Raw genomic sequence first — 18158 nt, forward strand, 5'->3', positions numbered from 1 at the left:
ATAATTTTAAATACAGGTTATAGTTATCTATTATACATATATTTTTAGGCGTGAACACAAACCATCCTGTATACTGCGGTCAAATAACTCCAAGTAATTTGCTCCTGGACTCGAAAGATAATTACTAAACATACCAAACCGGGCACTTACAGACCAGTTCCTAAATATATGTACAGATTTGCACCTTATTTCAATGGATTAAGGTGAAAAATGTATACATATTTATGGCATTGACTGTACACAATTTAAGCAGGACATGTTTATCTGCAAGACCAACACGGAAAGTGAAATTTATTTGTCGCAGACAGCCTCGACCACATCATGCTTGAGCTAAATTGTACTTTATTTGACAAGTAATAAGGGTTAGCACTAAAATTTAACTTGAAGCTATGTACCTATACTTACTACTACTACGAGGGCTGGCTGGTAAGTCTCCGAAATGAAAGATTAAAAAAAATATAATTAAAAAAGTAATAATGTCATTCTAACCTCTTGGCTTTTACGTTAATGCGGAAGCAATATCAAGTTTTTATAATATAAATAATAATATATTAAAGCGACCTAAAGAAAAACTGTATTCATTTTCGTGAAAATGGAAAAATCGGAAGTGCGTGCGGTAATTAAGTTTTATGTTTTGAAAGGCAAAACTGCAACACAAATTAAAACCAAACTGGATCGCGTTTTAGGATCTTCTTCGCCTTCTTTAAGCACAGTTCACACTTGGGTTGTCGACTTCAGACGTGGTCGGCAGAGCTGTACAGATGCTCCCCGCAGCGGACGGCCCAATGAGGTAACGACTCCGGAAATTATCAACAAAGTAAAAAAAATTGTATTGGATGATCGCCGTGTGAAGTTGGTGGAAATAGCAGAGATGGTAAACATTTCAAAAGAACGTGTTTTTAACATTTTGCACCAACACTTGGAAATGAACAAGCTCTGTGCTCGTTGGGTGCCGCGTCTCTTAACAGACGAGCAAAAACTAACCCGCAAGGATGTTTCGACGGAGTGTTTGAAGAAGTACAGGCATAATCCTAACGAGTTTTTACGTCGCTACATAACGGTTGACGAGACGTGGATCCACCACTACACGCCTGAGACAAAAGAACAGTCTAGGCAGTGGACAAATCGGGGTGAACCTGCCCCTAAGAAAGCAAAAGTGGTTTTGTCAGCCGGTAAAGTAATGGCAACCGTATTTTGGGATTCCAAAGGACTGGTTTTCGTGGATTACCTTCAAAAGGGAAGAACCATTAACGCCCAATATTATGCTGATCTGCTACAAAACCTCGATAACGCAATCAAAGAGAAAAGGCCTCATTTAAATAAGAAAAAAATTTTACTCCATCAGGATAACGCCCCTGTTCACACGGCTAAAATTGCAATGGCTAAAATCGAAGATTTGCACTACGAATTGTTACCTCATCCCCCGTATTCACCAGATTTGGCCCCTTGCGACTTCCATTTGTTCCCAGATCTCAAAAAGTGGCTAGGCGGACAAAAGTTTTCGTCGAACTCTGAAGTCATAGAAGCTGTTAATAGGTATTTTGAGGGACTCGAAGAATCGTTTTTTAGAAATGGGATAATAGCCTTGGAGAAACGTTGGGCCAAGTGCGTGGACTCAGAAGGGACCTACGTTGAAAAATAAAATATAACATTTATATATATTGTCTTATTTCTGTGCCGTTTCGGAAACTTATCATCCCGCCCTCGTACTACTTACGTACAATACAATACAATACAAATCCTCTTTATTGCACAACCTCAGAATAAATGTACATGGAAACACAAATAATACATGAAGACAGAGGTAAACAACAGGCGGTCTTATCGCTAAAGAGCGATCTCTTCCAGACAACCTTTAGGTAGTGGAGAAATGAAAAATGATATAATTAGGAGGTGCAAAAAAACTAAATTTAAACTAGAAAGACGTATCTTGTTTTGTTAAATAATTGACCACGGGTGACCACGGCAAGACGGTATTAGCTAATGTAGCTACCACATATACCTACGTAGGTATCTTAGACCCTTTTTTGTCTCACGAGGGTGGCAAAAAAAAGTAACGGATGAAACTATTAGCACCTATAAGCCCAAAGTACAATTCTCTAATTAACAAAAAGATTATGTCTATTGTCTCTACATGTGTTGAACAATTAGATAGTGACAGATTACTTTTGAACGGGTACTCTAGAGTCTAGAGATATGATATCTGTATTTGGAAAAATATTCTAGGATGGCAGATATTTTTCCTGCACTGTTGCATCCGCTACTATTGACAGATACATTTTAAAAACAACGGGTTGCACTCCGGGAGTGCCGCCAGAAGTGAAAACTCAATGACTAGTGCAAAATGTCTGCAGCACTATGTATAATTGAGGTTGACGCCATCTAGCGTTATTTCGTCGCATTACTTGAAACCCCTCAGCACATCACTGTTAGTACTCGAGTTATATTAATACCAGTTAGAGGGAAACTCACTAGATGGCATTTAAATCAATAAAGAAAAACTCAATGACATTGTAAGTTTTTCGATCAGTCGACATAGTCTTACGGTCACGTGATCTGTCGCGAGTTTAAAATTTTTTCCCCACCTCAAAAAGTGCACAACGCCGCTAAGAAGTTTTCACTTCAAAAATGTTCTAAACAAAAAGGAAATAGGGAGAGAGTTTTAACTCAGACGAAATTAATAGTTTTGGGTTAATTCTACTTAAACTTTGTCCCCCTTAATACTGACTGTGTGAAATAGGCCGCAGCGTCAGCGCTGGCAATGAATCAGTTACAATGGGCTCAGGCAACCAGTGATTACGATATACATCTCTAACGCCCGCTGTCCATTTTGAATTTAAATGCCTACTGTACATACAGTCGACGTCAAAGATATGTTTAACACTTTTCGCCTTATTACAAAGGAGTAAGGTGCAAAAGTGTAAACATATATTTGACGTCGATTGTACCATAAATTGCATCACTCAATGACGTATGAGAAAAGTAATGGCGTGGATGCGAAAATACGCTATGCTGGAAGTGTCGGCTACGTCCATATTGGTAAAAAATATTTATGTGAATGACTTCGTGACCCTTAACGCCACTTGCACCATTCCACTAACCCGGAGTTAACCGATTATCTTTAGTCTACACTATCATTCAAATTGTGTCTCTCGTCCATCCAGCAAGGTTGCTCGCTAGCTGGCATGAAGTATCATGACATATTGACCTGTACAGTGCACCATGCTAAAAAAACATTAACTTCAGTATAATCAGCCCTAGTAGCACGGTCGCATTTTTATCATTTATCACCATGCCTGTCACGTTCTAACAAGTATGTAAGAGCGAAAGTGACGGGCTTAGTGATAATGGATAAAAATGGAACCGTGCTGAGCCCGCTGCATAACGCGGTAAATGCGTCAAAGAGAACTTTATGTAGTGCTGCGAAAAACGAAGCCAACGAAGCTGCTGCGAATAAAAGATTTGCTGAACAACGGCGCAATTAATAAGCTTCTGGAGACTTTGGGGCCCGATTCGGATTTTGAACTAGATAGATAATATATCTCTATTAGACATCACCAAGATATGTCAGTGTCAAACAAGTGTCAAAAGTGACGTTTTTGTTTGAAGAAACGTCACTTTTGACACTTGTTTGACACCACTGACAATCCAACCTCTAGACTGAGCTTAGGCCAATTCTTTCATGAAACCGATGCTGCCAAAAATACGGGGGTGCGGGGGGACGAGGTGGGCGAATCCCGTGCCGTGATTGGTCCGTTCAAAGACACGGACCAATCACGGCACGGGATTGACTCGAAGATGGAGTAAAACTACCGTATGTGTGGCAGAGGGGGTAGCGCGACTATGCTATGTCTAGAGGTAGGATTGTCTGTGTTTGACACTGACCTATCTTGGTGATGTCTAAAAGATATCTAATATTTGACGTACCTATCTTAAAGTTATATACAGTGTATTACTAGCTTAAAGTGTATTAAAAACTAGCTTAAATCTAAAATAGGCCTTTGAGGCATTGTACCAAGGATGCTGGTGACATTTCCTCGCTGTATCGCAATGCTGATACGTTGTGCGAGGTAGCCGCCAGCTCTTCGGTCACCAGTTACGTCAACCAGACGTTTCGCGATTTCTGCGAACAACTTATGCGCGCTGACACCCCTTGGACCTAGAGTTTCAACTCCAAATGGTACAAAATGGTACTCTCTACCGAGGCTCTTATATTTGTTACGTTTCAAAATTTCGGCGCTTTCCGCCGCCCCGCCCGCTTGTACATTAGTCCGTTGGAGGTGGGACGGTGCCAGTGTGTCTACGCAGGTAGCATCCCACGCTAACATCCGTCCCAAGCTCCAAGGAACTAAGGACACTCCATCGGGCCTCTTGCCATCGTCTCTGAAAATGCCAGTCGGCTCAAGAAGAGCAGGCACATTGATGGTGGCAAGAGACCGACGAATTATGCTTTAAGCGACGCATGTCTCGAAAAACGGCCTGCAGTTTTTTGACAAGATACTTAATCCATGGTGTCCCAGTCGGTCCACGTCCGTGCCATAAGAGCATATGTGTGGCGTACACACCGAAACCCCAAGTCGCAAACCAGTCGCCAGTCTAAAGGAGGCCGGATCCAAGAAAGTACCAGTATTGGGCGAAGGATGGGCATGTAGCCAGTAACCGGCTTCCCGGGTTCCGACCGCCAAAGGCCTCGCGCTATCTGGACCTGTACAGTTGTTTAGCAGTTCTTAAAGTTCGAATATGGCTGCTGGAGTCTCTGGTTGCTTAGTACATTCACTGCCACGAGCTACGCGCTACGAGCGTAGCTGATAACACGGGATAAACCGTTTTTAGCGAGAAACACCGGTCTACGAACAGAAAATCCACCAAGCGGCTAGCTGGCATTAAATGCATCAACTTCAACTTTATAGGAAAACTTTGTGTTGGACCAAAAATTAATGTGTGCTAGATGCGATGTTTGACTGATCTAAAAATATGTGATCAACTTGGCAAACTGTATCACAGAGGCCCACTAGTATAACAGCATTTAATAATGTGTCTGTAATTTCTTCTGTTTTTTTAATGTGTACATAATTTCTTCTTCTTCTTCATTTATAGTTATCGTAGTCATAATATAATTTATTATCTTCATACTCTCCTCTATAAGCCCTTGTCAAAAACGAAGTAATATCAGTTGCTACTTGCGTTAAGTGACAAATGTATGAACTCGCAATAAACACTAATCAGTGTGTAAACAGGCCCCAGTGTGAAGGCCAGCCACACTTACCCGTATTGACCTTAATTATATTTGCCTCACATTAAAACGAATGAATGGCTGAGACAGCAGAGCAAGGTCACGGATGTTGTAAAACGCGTAGCCAGTTTGAAGTGGGAATGGGCTGGTCATATCGCACGAAAGACCGACTCGTGGAGTAAAAGAATACTCGAGTGGCGACCATGGGGAGAAGAACGTCCTCCAAGTAGACCCAATATGCGTTGGGAAGACGACATCAAAAGGGCTGCGGGGATGAGATGGCTCCAGGTTGCACAGAACCGTGACGAATGGAGAAGAATGAAGGAGGCCTACACCCGAAGGGTAGCAAAGGGCTAAAGAGAGAGAGAGAGAGAGAGCCTCACATTCAAAATAGCCCAACTTAAACTCAATATAACACAGTAACACAGTAACGATCGTTTATTAGTATAATATAATTGTAATGTTATGTTAATAGTAGTTGAATCGTAAATGTAATGGCTCGTCCTACTTTGAAACTTTATGAGCGTGCATTGTTTAACGCTATAGTGCTTGATGTAATACCCATTCCGTTGATTGAGTGAGACACTGTGTTTTATTGTGTACTTGTAGGTATTTGTGTTTCTCTTTTCTAGTCATAATTGTTTTGTAGATGCATCAAATTCATTAAAAATATCTATAAATAACTGGCTAACTGAACGCTCAGTACGAGCGCAGTTCATTTCAAATTGGGCAAAAATTCTTTCATGTCTGTCTGGCTGTGCTTGCCTTTAGATCGCGAAATGTTATGGGCAGGTTTATTATACTTATCCATATTTTTGTTGATTTTATTTTTCAGATTATTTCTGCATAGCGGATTTTCATAACATTAGTTCCTCAGTTGGGCCACACCGTAAGGAGCAAAGCGATCCGCAAACTCGGGGCATCAGACCGCAGCACCGACTAAGCGCTTTATCGAGCGTTCGCAGCTCTTCCGTAACTGTTGCACGCAACTCGCTAACGATATGCAATATTGCAGACGACATGACAGTTCTTGTTGAAATCACAACCGACGGTAAATTGTACGAACGGTAATTTTTAATAATGACAATATGACACAGCGAATACTCACTAGCAATATGTTAAGTAAAGTCCGTCAACCAAATCTTGTCAGTAGTAAAAGGCGGCAAATTTGAAAAATCGCGGGTTAGCAACACTGTGTTCAAATAATTCCAAAACGCGTGTCATCTGTGTTTTATCTGTGGAATGTGGATCGTGAACGACAGCCGTCACCTTATTTGTTTTCATTCTGAATCGTTTCTGTTTCAAGAGATATTTCTGCTGTCACCATTAAATACCAATACATTAAATAAGAATAAGCAAAGCTAAGGGGCCTACAATGTACAATCATGCTCGTTGGCGTTGTTGATGGTAAACATTACTAAAAATTAAGGTTATGACAAGTATTGGAAGAACTCTTTCGAACTTTTAAGATTATGTTCAGTCTTTTGTTTTAGGGTTAAAAGGCATAAATAAAATTAAAACGTATGCCTAAATCTATCCAACAAGACCATAAATTGTGTCCTGGAAACCGTCCATAGGCCCACATGTCTAATATTTTCAGCAATCAGTTGTGACTATTTACAAAGGTAAACCTTTTAAACAGTATAAGAGCCTTGATTATATCGCCGTTCTTTCGCAATATCTACCTAATCCATACATGTTTGTTGCAGGATTAAATCTTGCCCAATATAAGGCGTTCGTAGTAGGTAGTATCTTTTCAGACAATACTTACCTATGGCGGTTTATGTACGTGTACAACGCAACCAAGTCGAAAAGTGACCCTTATCTTATTTACCTTTAAATTAAATAAACACCCAAATATCAGTTGTTTTATTTTTAATATGTATATTGTACAATATATACCAATCAAAAAAATTACACAGGTATGTCATATTCATCCAGAACAGTACACTAATTTACATTAACAAGTGGCATATTATATTGTAAATAACAAATATATGCACTATCTAATTATCTGCATTTTGATATGATTTTATTTTAGTAAACTTAGAAGACATAGATAGGGAACAAAGAGAATATAAGCAGTTGTTTTTGATATCTTCAAATTTGTTCATCATTTTGATTAACATTGTTTTAACATCGCTTTTAAATTGTCCGTCCATGTTTCAATTTTTTTCAATAAACCGCGAGTGACAATTTGAATTGACGTACGCAGGGCGCGCTCAGCGGAAAAAAAAATCTGTTGGTTCGATGTACATTGCTGCTTTTCTTAGCGCAATACTGCTCTTTGAGTGTTGCCCTACTTTAGTTTGCTTTACATTGCTACTGACAAGATTTGGTTGACGGACTATAAGTACAAACAGCAACACTCTTAACTGTCCATCGATGGACCTTATGCCTTTTGTAATAAGGTCTACCGATGGGCAGTTAACAGTGTGATGGTACCTACATAATGTAATGTGTGCTTTTAGCATTCAAACGTCAAAGTCATTCATCTGAGTTTAGATTGTTATCCCATTCCCATTTTGTTTTTGACATAGAATGGCGTCGTAATGAAATTAATTTTGACTAAACCGTCAAAATTCTCTAAACTTATAAAAGTAGGTATAATTGTTTCGAACAAATAAACTTAAAATAAATATGATTCTTTCATTAAGTTATTTCTATTCCTGGTTGATAGATGTGTCTGCTATGTCAAATACCGCCCACGATATCCTGTTGGAACTTCATTCATTTAAACACCTACCTACTCAATTTTATTCTTACACCAATATGTTATTCGTCATTATATTTCTTGCTAAATATAGCCTACGTAAAATGTGACCTTTTGCACGACCAAATTGTGTAAACATCATCAATTCATCACAATTATTAAGAGCCTTGCTCTTGTTGGGGGAGTAACCGCCATAAAGCCAAATTGTGTAAAGAAGGAAACAAAAAATATCGATAAAGCTAAACACTGTATATCTAGGTAATGTAAGTAGAAGTTGTTTGACATTGATTACCTTTCGTCAAAGCTTTCGTACTATAAGATTCCTTGTATTCGTCACTCGATATAATGAAAACTTTCATGACACAATAAAATGCTCTGGATGGTGAACATGGACAAGTATTAGGTACAAACCGACACACTCTAAGGTAGAATTAATTTTGAATAATATCAATTAAATTCAATTTTATTAATAAAATCAGAATTTCACACGTAATATTGTAGCTACTGCCAAAACAAAATTCCTAGTTGGATAAATGTTGGGATCCTCAAGAATATCCAAAACGACTGGTCACGCAATGCCCTCATCCTACGGATCCCTGCAATCAAAACCTAATCATCACTCCACCTTTTTGAGGGATTTCCTCTAGTTCACCAAACTTTTTTCCCCATCGGCCACCAATATCAAAATGAAATCCTACGGGAAACGCAATCACAACAATCTGGTCCTATTCAAGAACGTAATCAAAGCACCCTATCAGCTGCACCAGCACACGTTAATATGTTTGTTTACAGGCCTTTAAATATATTGTGCGCGCCAGTAATGAATTGAGGGTCGCCCCAGTTGCTCAGCGGAGCGCGCCCGACCGATAGTGTACATGTAGCTGTACAGGACAGTTTGTTGGTTATGTTTCGTTTAAATGATTTACTGCATTTAAAAATGGTCATTCAATGTAGGTTTTCTGGTAAAAATTTGAAAGATTTATGTTGACATTTAAGGAATGTATGGAAACCAGAAATGAAAGAGGTCCTGCGGGCACGATCCTACGACGCCTTAAGTTTCTTCCAACCGATGACAGTTGGAGCAGTATCAGTCTTAACGGAACATCTCCTGGACCTCCATTTTTGTAAAAGTACGGATTACAATTAGGTACCTATACAAGTGTGAACCGACAACACATATTGACACTGTGGTGGCAATCTACGCCAACACGTAGAAATATTTATTGTTAATTTGGTTTTTGCTATACTTAGGTGTCGACTTGTCCTTATTGTGCAAATTCCACTTAATTATAAGTATACCTTTAGCCTTAGCTATATTTTTCCCGGTCAAGCCACACCTCTCTAAAGCCTATTAAAACTATATAATCTGTGGCCTAAGTTATTAAATTGTCATCTGCTGACCATGAATTCAATATAAATAAGGATTATAGGGCAAGCCTGTATTAGCATAGGCGGGGACTGCTCCCGACCTTCGTTATATTAATGTAGATTACGTGGTCAACCGGACTTTACCGCAAGGTCGATTTTAATAGTTATTTTGCATTCCGAGGATAATGCTATTTAAAGTTAAGGTTATGGATGACAAATTGGGTATAAATATCTAGTCCGGCCTGTCAGTATTCAGTACGTGTGTTTTTAACAAGCTTTTTTAGCCATTCTCTGCGAGTTTAAACATAAAAATGGCCATACTGAACAAAATTTTTCTTTGAACCAACGCAAACATCGAGGAAAAAGGCTTACTGACGTTTCTCAATAAGTTTTTCACCGCGCACGAGCGCTGCCACGCCAATGTGCTACGCCCAATCTTTGCTACATACAAAAAAAACACTCGCTACATGCTACGGCGTACCGCTCCTTAAAACTTTCAAGAAAACAGCGTACTCTGATCTGTACGCTCTTTTCTTGAAGATTCGAAGGTCGTATCGGCTCGGAAATACCGCAGGCGACAGTTCGTTCCACTGTTTTGGTGGTTCACACTGCTAAATAATGTTTCCTTTTATTTAATGTTTAATACTTAGTATTTACTAGCATAGTCCTTTGTTGGTTTGTGTAAGACTATCCGCTGATTCACTAATTTACCCTGCACAATTCCAGACCAAACTAATACCAGACTAGCAGAAATCGGACCCTATTTACGACACAAAGCGCCATCGAAGCAACCTACATCGAGGATTAGTATGATTAACAATACGTCTCATAACAACAAAGACTTAAGTCGTCAACTACTCACACAGCAAAATAAACCTTAACACAAGTAAATTACGTATTCATTGCTTTGCGCGATTTAAAGTTTAAAGCTTCTTTGTCTTAATAATCGTATGCACAAAGCGTTCGCATTTTTGCTGAACATTTCACAGGTTTAACTTTGCTAATTGCGAAATGCCGTAACTTCGTTTTACGTTCGTAGCGTTTGATATCTTTTTAAAATAGCACAGTTTTTCTGTCAGAAATCTGCAACAACGACCTACATTTTTATTATCACCGTAAAAAGAGGGTAAAGTCCTCGTTTCATCTACGTAGGACTTTTGAATTGCTGCGTGTTAATTAAATTCAACCGTATGAAAGACTGTTTCCTCCTTTTCAACCTTGATAGGCAGACAGTTGATTTTTTCGACCAACTTGCACTTGCACACTTTGCAACTGGCACTTGGCCTTTAGGCCACAAGATATAGTGGTAGACTTTCAAATCGGAAGTGATGCCGCCAAATTCTGCATCCCGATAAGTTTATTTAAACTTTTTTTGCAATAAGTCCTTCCGGGACCTACGTCTACGTACAGCAACACTCTTATCTGACCATCGGGTTATCTTATCTACCTCTTCTATAAATAAGGTTAAGCGACGTAGTTTTGCAAACGAGAGCCATAAACAAAAATTCTGAAGATCGAACCATGGTGTTAAACCATGAAGTAAGTGTTGGTTCCTGTTAGCAGAATTACGTCCAGTTAACAGTGAACGGAATCGTCAGTTAACAGTTCATATATAGCTATCCCAAGTTCGTTTTATTGGTCATTTAGAATCGCATGTCTTACTACAATACCTTGTATTTCTATAAGTATTAAATGGGGCCCATTTTTCCCTGATTAAACGTGATCACACCAAACAAGCGTGCGTGATCTTGTGTGTTTGTGTCGGCTTTCAGGTGTTAGGCGCACCGTGCTGGAACTAGCGGGAAACTACCTGCAGCACGTACGACTGTACACACAATAATCTATACACAGGCCAATAATAATTCTAGTTGTAGTCATTCCATCTGTTTCCAATATGATTTGTGATCTGTTAGTGTTTCAACGAAAACCGTCACTTTTGACACTCACAGATCAGTATCATATCGGAAACTGGTCTAATAACTAAAACTCGAATTGGCCTAACAGGCAATGCGCTTTTGGTGCTGATTCACAGACTACACATCAGACACCGCATTATGAGACGTTACTATGGCGTTTGACATTGAACTTCGTAAAGCATAACGTTATTCAACTGTTTGTTTTAAGTATTTACCTAATTAAGTGTTAATTGTTATAGTTTTTTTGTTAAAATTATCTGTAAAGAGTTATCTTCCTTGTGATAGCTTCCGTGTGTTGTTTTAATAGGTATACTGAACGAGATATTCAGATTTGTTTATATCAAATTGTATTATCTTGTAATCGTAATAACTATAATACTCTTAATTATTTGTAACCAATGATGAACCTTATGTATATGCATTAAGGTTGCCGAATTGTGTGTAAACCCTTTGAACGCCACGCAATCATGTACCTATGCGGCGCGTCATTGTGAACCTTATCAGAATGCACGAAGGTTGATATTCAACTGTAGCCGCGTGCGTCAGTTAACATCTTTGGAGGTCAAATGGTTAAATATGGAGATGATACAAGTCAGGTAAAAAAAGCGGCCAAGTGCGAGTCGGACTCGCCCATGAAGGGTTCCGTATTTAGGCGATTTATGACGTATAAAAAAAAAACTACTTACTAGATCTCGTTCAAACCAATTTTCGGTGGAAGTTTACATGGTAATGTACATCATATATTTTTTTTAGTTTTATCATTCTCTTATTTTAGAAGTTACAGGGGGGGGGACACACATTTTACCACTTTGGAAGTGTCTCTCGCGCAAACTATTCAGTTTAGAAAAAAGCGGCCAAGTGCGAGTCGGACTCGCCCATGAAGGGTTCCGTATTTAGGCGATTTATGACGTATAAAAAAAAAACTACTTACTAGATCTCGTTCAAACCAATTTTCGGTGGAAGTTTACATGGTAATGTACATCATATATTTTTTTTAGTTTTATCATTCTCTTATTTTAGAAGTTACAGGGGGGGGGACACACATTTTACCACTTTGGAAGTGTCTCTCGCGCAAACTATTCAGTTTAGAAAAAAATGATATTAGAAACCTCAATATTATTTTTGAAGACCTATCCATAGATACCCCACACGTATGGGTTTGATGAAAAAAAATTTTTTGAGTTTCAGTTCGAAGTATGGGGAACCCCAAAAATGTATTGTTTTTTTTCTATTTTTGTGTGAAAATCTTAATGCGGTTCACAGAATACATCTACTTACCAAGTTTCAACAGTATAGTTCTTATAGTTTCGGAGAAAAGTGGCTGTGACATACGGACGGACAGACAGACGGACAGACGGACAGACGGACAGACAGACAGACAGACATGACGAATCTATAAGGGTTCCGTTTTTTGCCATTTGGCTACGGAACCCTAAAAAAATGATATTAGAAACCTCAATATCATTTTTGAAGACCTATCCATAGATACCCCACACGTATGGGTTTGATGAAAAAAAAATTTTTGAGTTTCAGTTCGAAGTATGGGGAACCCCAAAAATTTATTGTTTTTTTTTCTATTTTTGTGTGAAAATCTTAATGCGGTTCACAGAATACATCTACTTACCAAGTTTCAACAGTATAGTTCTTATAGTTTCGGAGAAAAGTGGCTGTGACATACGGACGGACAGACGGACAGACGGACAGACAGACAGACATGACGAATCTATAAGGGTTCCGTTTTTTGCCATTTGGCTACGGAACCCTAAAAATATAAATATACCTATTACATTAAGGAAAATTAAATCTGGTTATCGCTCGGCTGCCCTTGTTTGTCCTAAATTCAACCAGTTTTCTTATATAAATATACTGTTTTATTTTAAAATAAACATTCAACACCTGCAGTCATAGTAGTGCTAAAGTGCTCTGAATTCGTTAAAATGTTCAAGCAATTTGTGATGATTTTAATGTCTGTGATTTATTTCGAAGGTGTCTACAGCGGTGAGAGAATTTATTTACCTACTAATTTTATTTGTAAAATATTTTGGAATTTTTATTTACTTCATTAGGTAACTCTGTTCTTGAGGATTGTTTTGAAGTGCTGAACAGGTGAACAGTTTCTGCGCCTATGCGTAAAAGCTTGAATGTTCTGCTAACTTACAATGGCATTAGGTAAAACCGACGAGTAACGCACACAGATATTAAAAAACCTGATCTGTAATAGCTATGACTCATAACTCTCATAAGTAAAAATTAGATACGCGTATATGCTTAGGGATGACTGACTAGATCATAAAAATAAGAACCTTTAGTAATATAGGACCGACCGCGAAATCACGAAAACCATTTTCGCTGTCTCATAGAAAACATTCTGTCTGGGGGTCTAAGCAGATGCTACTACATATAATGGCTATTTCCGTATATTGATGATGATGATGATGATGATGATGTATGTTCCGTACATTATTTAAGTAACGATTGGCGTTTTCTATCAACGATTGTCATCTTGGCTAGGCTCCCTAATCAGCCGATTAATCCAATAGTAAACTGCTGTCCAGTCCAGGGTGACTCACCACGTCTCGTATAATATGGCTAAGGGTTTTAAAACACCATGTATTTGATTATTTTCCAGTGCCATACATAAAGCCCTGCAAATGGAACGACTCGGTGTGCCTGAAGGCTTCAGTGCAGGCCGCCATACCAGTGATAGCTGCTGGTATTCTAGAATTGGGAGTGGCTTCCTTCGACCCGATGGTCGTAGAGAAGATGAGCACCAACAACGCTGGATTAAACCTGGATCTCAGCCAGATCACTATCACTGGGCTGAGTCAGTGCAAGGTTAGGAAAGTTAGGTGAGCATAATTTCTTTAGACTTATATCGACCGGGATATGAACCGTGATTACCTTTTGTATTGTTTTCGAGCTCCTGATATTTCGACGCAGTTACATGCATCTTGTCGAAATATCGGGAGCTCGAAAACAATACAAAAGGTAATCACGGTTCATATCCCGGATATAAGTTTAGTGAAACTAACCGTGAATCATTCAAAACTGAAAAGTTAGGTGAGTTTGATTCTGGTTCTATTTTTTATAAGGTTTCTTATCGATAGAGCAGTCGTTTCTGGCTTCGGTCGCTGCCTTTCGAAAAAAAGGATATAATAAGCGTACAGTGAAGCATTTGAAGCCTAAGCTGTAAGGTGTGGTGTGCCACTTACAAACTGGAGGTCGTGAATTCGAACCACAGGTCGAGGTAGGTATCAATGAGCTTCTTAGAATTTTTTTGCCACTCGCTTTTCGGTGAAAAAAAAAATGTCGTGAGGAAACCCAATGGCAATTTCGCACCAACATGTGTTTGTACCAATGTTGCTACTTGGTATAGGTATTATATAATCCAAAGATATAACCACCCAAATATTCTGTACCCAGATTTTTGATTTCTGTTTTTTTTTGTGATTGACTCACCACTAGTCCAAAAATAAATCCAACTGTTTGTCCGCAGCCGTGACCTCGAGAAGTCAATCTTAGTGCTTAGCATGCGTTGCCCCTTAGAGCTGGATTCACACTACAACGTCTCTGGGAACCTGGTCGTCATTCCCATTGAGGGTAGCGGGGAATTCGGTTTCACTGCTGGTAAGCATTATCCACAGTAGTATCAAGAAGTGTCTCGTTACTCTAGCCTCTGCCGCCCAGACCAGGGATCGGAACCGGTTTTTTGCAAAACTTAGAAATAACAATATTTTTCGAATTATTTTATACTCGAAATGTAGGACTCAGTTGTGTTTTTAGGTTACGATTACGACTTCGTATTATTAGATTGCCCAATTAGAACTGAAGTATTAATTAGCAAAGAACGAAAAAATACCGTTTCCGTTCCCATACAAAAAATACCGGTATCCGATCCCTGGCCCAGACGTCAAAGCTTGCCAATTAAAATACAATTTTGATTTGTCAAAACAAAGATTCAAATTAGAATGGAACAAGAGTCCTTTTTATAGGTCTCTGGGCGGCTTGAGGCTAGAATTCTGTCTTTGGAAGCTTGATATTATAGAAGCATGTGTTGTTTATTGTTGTCCACATCCATTCTGTCTTTTGGCCAAATAATGATTAGCTTACTCGCACCTCTTAAGGATGACTCCTGCCGGAGCTTCCGGGGCTTCGTTTTCTATGTAAAGCACCACGAGATCAGCGATCAGCCGTCATAGAAAATTACATGTTGAACGCCTCGGCCCGGGCATGACTCGGCGCAGCGTGAGTCTTCCTTAAGGGCTCATTTAGACGATGCGAGAACTCGCATGCGAGTTTCATTACATTGCGGGTTTTGATCGGTCGGTTGAATTGGACGTAACCAACAGTCCGCAATGTAACTAAAATCGCATACAAGTTCGCGCGCCGTCTAAATCAGCCCTAAGTCTCGCAATTCGACAAGCAATATTGGTATTTGTACATATATTTTTTTTTGTTTGTTTATAGAAAACGTGAAGATGAAGTTGGAAGCCAAGATTGGAGAACAAACTGCTGCCGACGGCAAGACGCACTGGAAGATTGCTAGCTACCAGTACAGCTACGAACCTGACAAGGTGTGGATCAGGATCACCAACCTCTTCGGTGGCGACGAGAAAGCAGGTACACAATCATTATTTATTAGAAAAAATATTAATGAATACTGGGGACTGGGGATCAAAAATGTCCAAAAATTACGTTACGTAATACTTGAACGCTCCCTGACCACGAGGAGCAATGCAGTTCTCGAAACGTTGGAGGTAACTTAAAGGATTACGATAGTATATTATGCGATTAAGTCCCGTCAAAGTAAAAAATAAAGTGTGAAAATCGTGAAAGTGTATATCAGTAGGTACCTATCTCTCTAAAATGTCTTATAAATAGTCCCCAGCGGGAATAAATTAGGTAAGTATTGTTATATATCTTTAGGAGGCAGCACCTTATACTCTGATAATATCGAATAACGATCAACGAACCTATCATCTCAAAACAATTCAGAGGGATTACGGACGTGATGTGAAAAAAAAAAACATCTTTGAAAACCTGTTATATCGCGAATTGCATGATTTGTACTACTAACTACTAGATAGGTATATGCAACAGGACATATCACACGTTAACCCTTGCCTTGCGCTACTACAAGAACTGTTTAACCCTTATCGCGCTACGGCGCACGAATAAATCCATCCGTCTGACGGCGCAGGAAGCGGTACAAGGGCCACTTGCTTCCATCCGTTCGTAGACTTCCTCTAATAGGCTCCGTAACATTCTGCACCTCTAGTTTAAATTTCATTCAATAGCATGACATGACATCGCGATTGCGTTTTTCTCCTAACTATAGGTCTACATTATAAGAAATTGTAGCTATTAGCTTACTTAACTACATGTTGTTTCTAAATAAATAAATAAAAGTGTCATTTTGAATGGGATTTTGAGGTTCCAAAACGTCCCGCGCGCTGTTCAAAATCCCATACAAAAATAGACATAACGCAAACGCGAACGCTCGTCACGCTATCGAAATTTACACTAGGGGTTCTGAGCGGTTATTAACTTTATACTGTTCGGTTTTTTACTTGTATTTTATTAGCTTGCTAGCCATATGCTATGCATCCGACCCCGTTTCACATTATAACAACATAAATAAACGGTGAAGGAATTGTCAATAGTGAACCAACCAGTGAGTACTGTAAAGTGTCATTCTACGGAACTTGCTAACTATTATGTAAACAAAAGTCACTATAGTAAATTGACATTCAGATACAATTAATTTAATATGGCGGTTTGTTTACATAGTTAGCAAGTTCCATAGAATTACACTTTAACGTCTGTAACCTTAAAATTATATTTCTGGTAAAAAATATATATAGCGTAGGGCAGGACTAAAAAATAGTATGTGGGTATAATGTCATTCAAGTCTATAGTATGGGAGTAATAAAATAGGAGTAATAAAGTAGACAAGTGCTCTGTCCACTGCACCCAGCCATAAATCAACCCATTATCAGCCAGTTGGGCACAGGTCATAGGAATATCTAGGACAATTACGTATGCTACGTGGAAGGTGATGACTAATCCTTTCCGGCCAAGTTTGCAGACTAATTTAGTTAGTGGCACTTGCACTATTCCACTAACCCGGGGTTAAACCTGGAGTTACCACTTGACATTGGGTTAACGATTGGTGTGCAAGTGGCCCTTATAAGTGTAGGAACTCGTAATAATTGATTTGAAATTCCAAAATATTATTACTGAAAAAAAGCAGTTCACAATTCACAGATTTTAAACCACTACCTACTAAACCATAACCCTTACGTTAAGGGGCCCACTGATTAACAGTCCGCCGGACGATATCGTCCTGTCAGTTAGAACAAAAAGTTGACAGCTCCGAACAACTGACAGGCCGATATCGTCCGGCGGACTGTTAATCAGTGGGCCCCTTAACGTAGCCCGTGTCACAGCAGCATCCATCCAAATCTCTCTATCTCTACCGCTCTCTTTATTTTTCTCTCTCTCTCTCTCTCTCTCTCTCTTTTTCCCTACGAGTATAATATGCATGTAATCTTTTATTTCTTCTACAGCCGCACCCGTGCTGGACTTCATCAACCAGCAATGGCGGGTGTTCATCCAGAGCATTGGCAAGCCGTTTGTCGACGAGTGCGTCAAGCTGATAATCGACAACGTCAACAAATGGATGGCGGCCGTTCCAGCTGAAGAGTTGGAAGTAGATTAAATGTTCAATTGAAGGCATAACAATTTTTCGTGTAATGATTATTTTCACAAATTATTGGTACCTACTAAAAAATATTAAGCAGTAATTTTAGCCCCAAATAAGTAAAACTTACACCTTTAAACTTCTTATAAAATTACCTTGAATTTCTGTACTTAAATGTTATCTCTTCGGCCTATCAGAAAATTGCTAAAACTCCTTACTTACCTA

General features: G+C 39.1%; 1 protein-coding gene across 1 annotated transcript; it reads left to right on the top strand.

Moving 5' to 3' along the window:
• The first annotated feature begins 925 nt into the window (after window positions 1–925).
• On the top strand, window positions 926–17951 carry LOC134651703 (uncharacterized). The gene is made up of 6 exons (XM_063506803.1): window positions 926–1172; window positions 1437–1536; window positions 13825–14079; window positions 14727–14857; window positions 15698–15925; window positions 17800–17951. Exons 1-6 carry the CDS (start codon window positions 926–928, stop codon window positions 17949–17951), a joined length of 1113 nt encoding a protein of 370 aa, XP_063362873.1.
• The last annotated feature ends 207 nt before the right edge of the window (window positions 17952–18158 follow it).

Source organism: Cydia amplana, chromosome 10 (assembly GCF_948474715.1).
Source record: "Cydia amplana chromosome 10, ilCydAmpl1.1, whole genome shotgun sequence".
In the NCBI taxonomy this organism is placed as follows: domain Eukaryota; kingdom Metazoa; phylum Arthropoda; class Insecta; order Lepidoptera; family Tortricidae; genus Cydia; species Cydia amplana.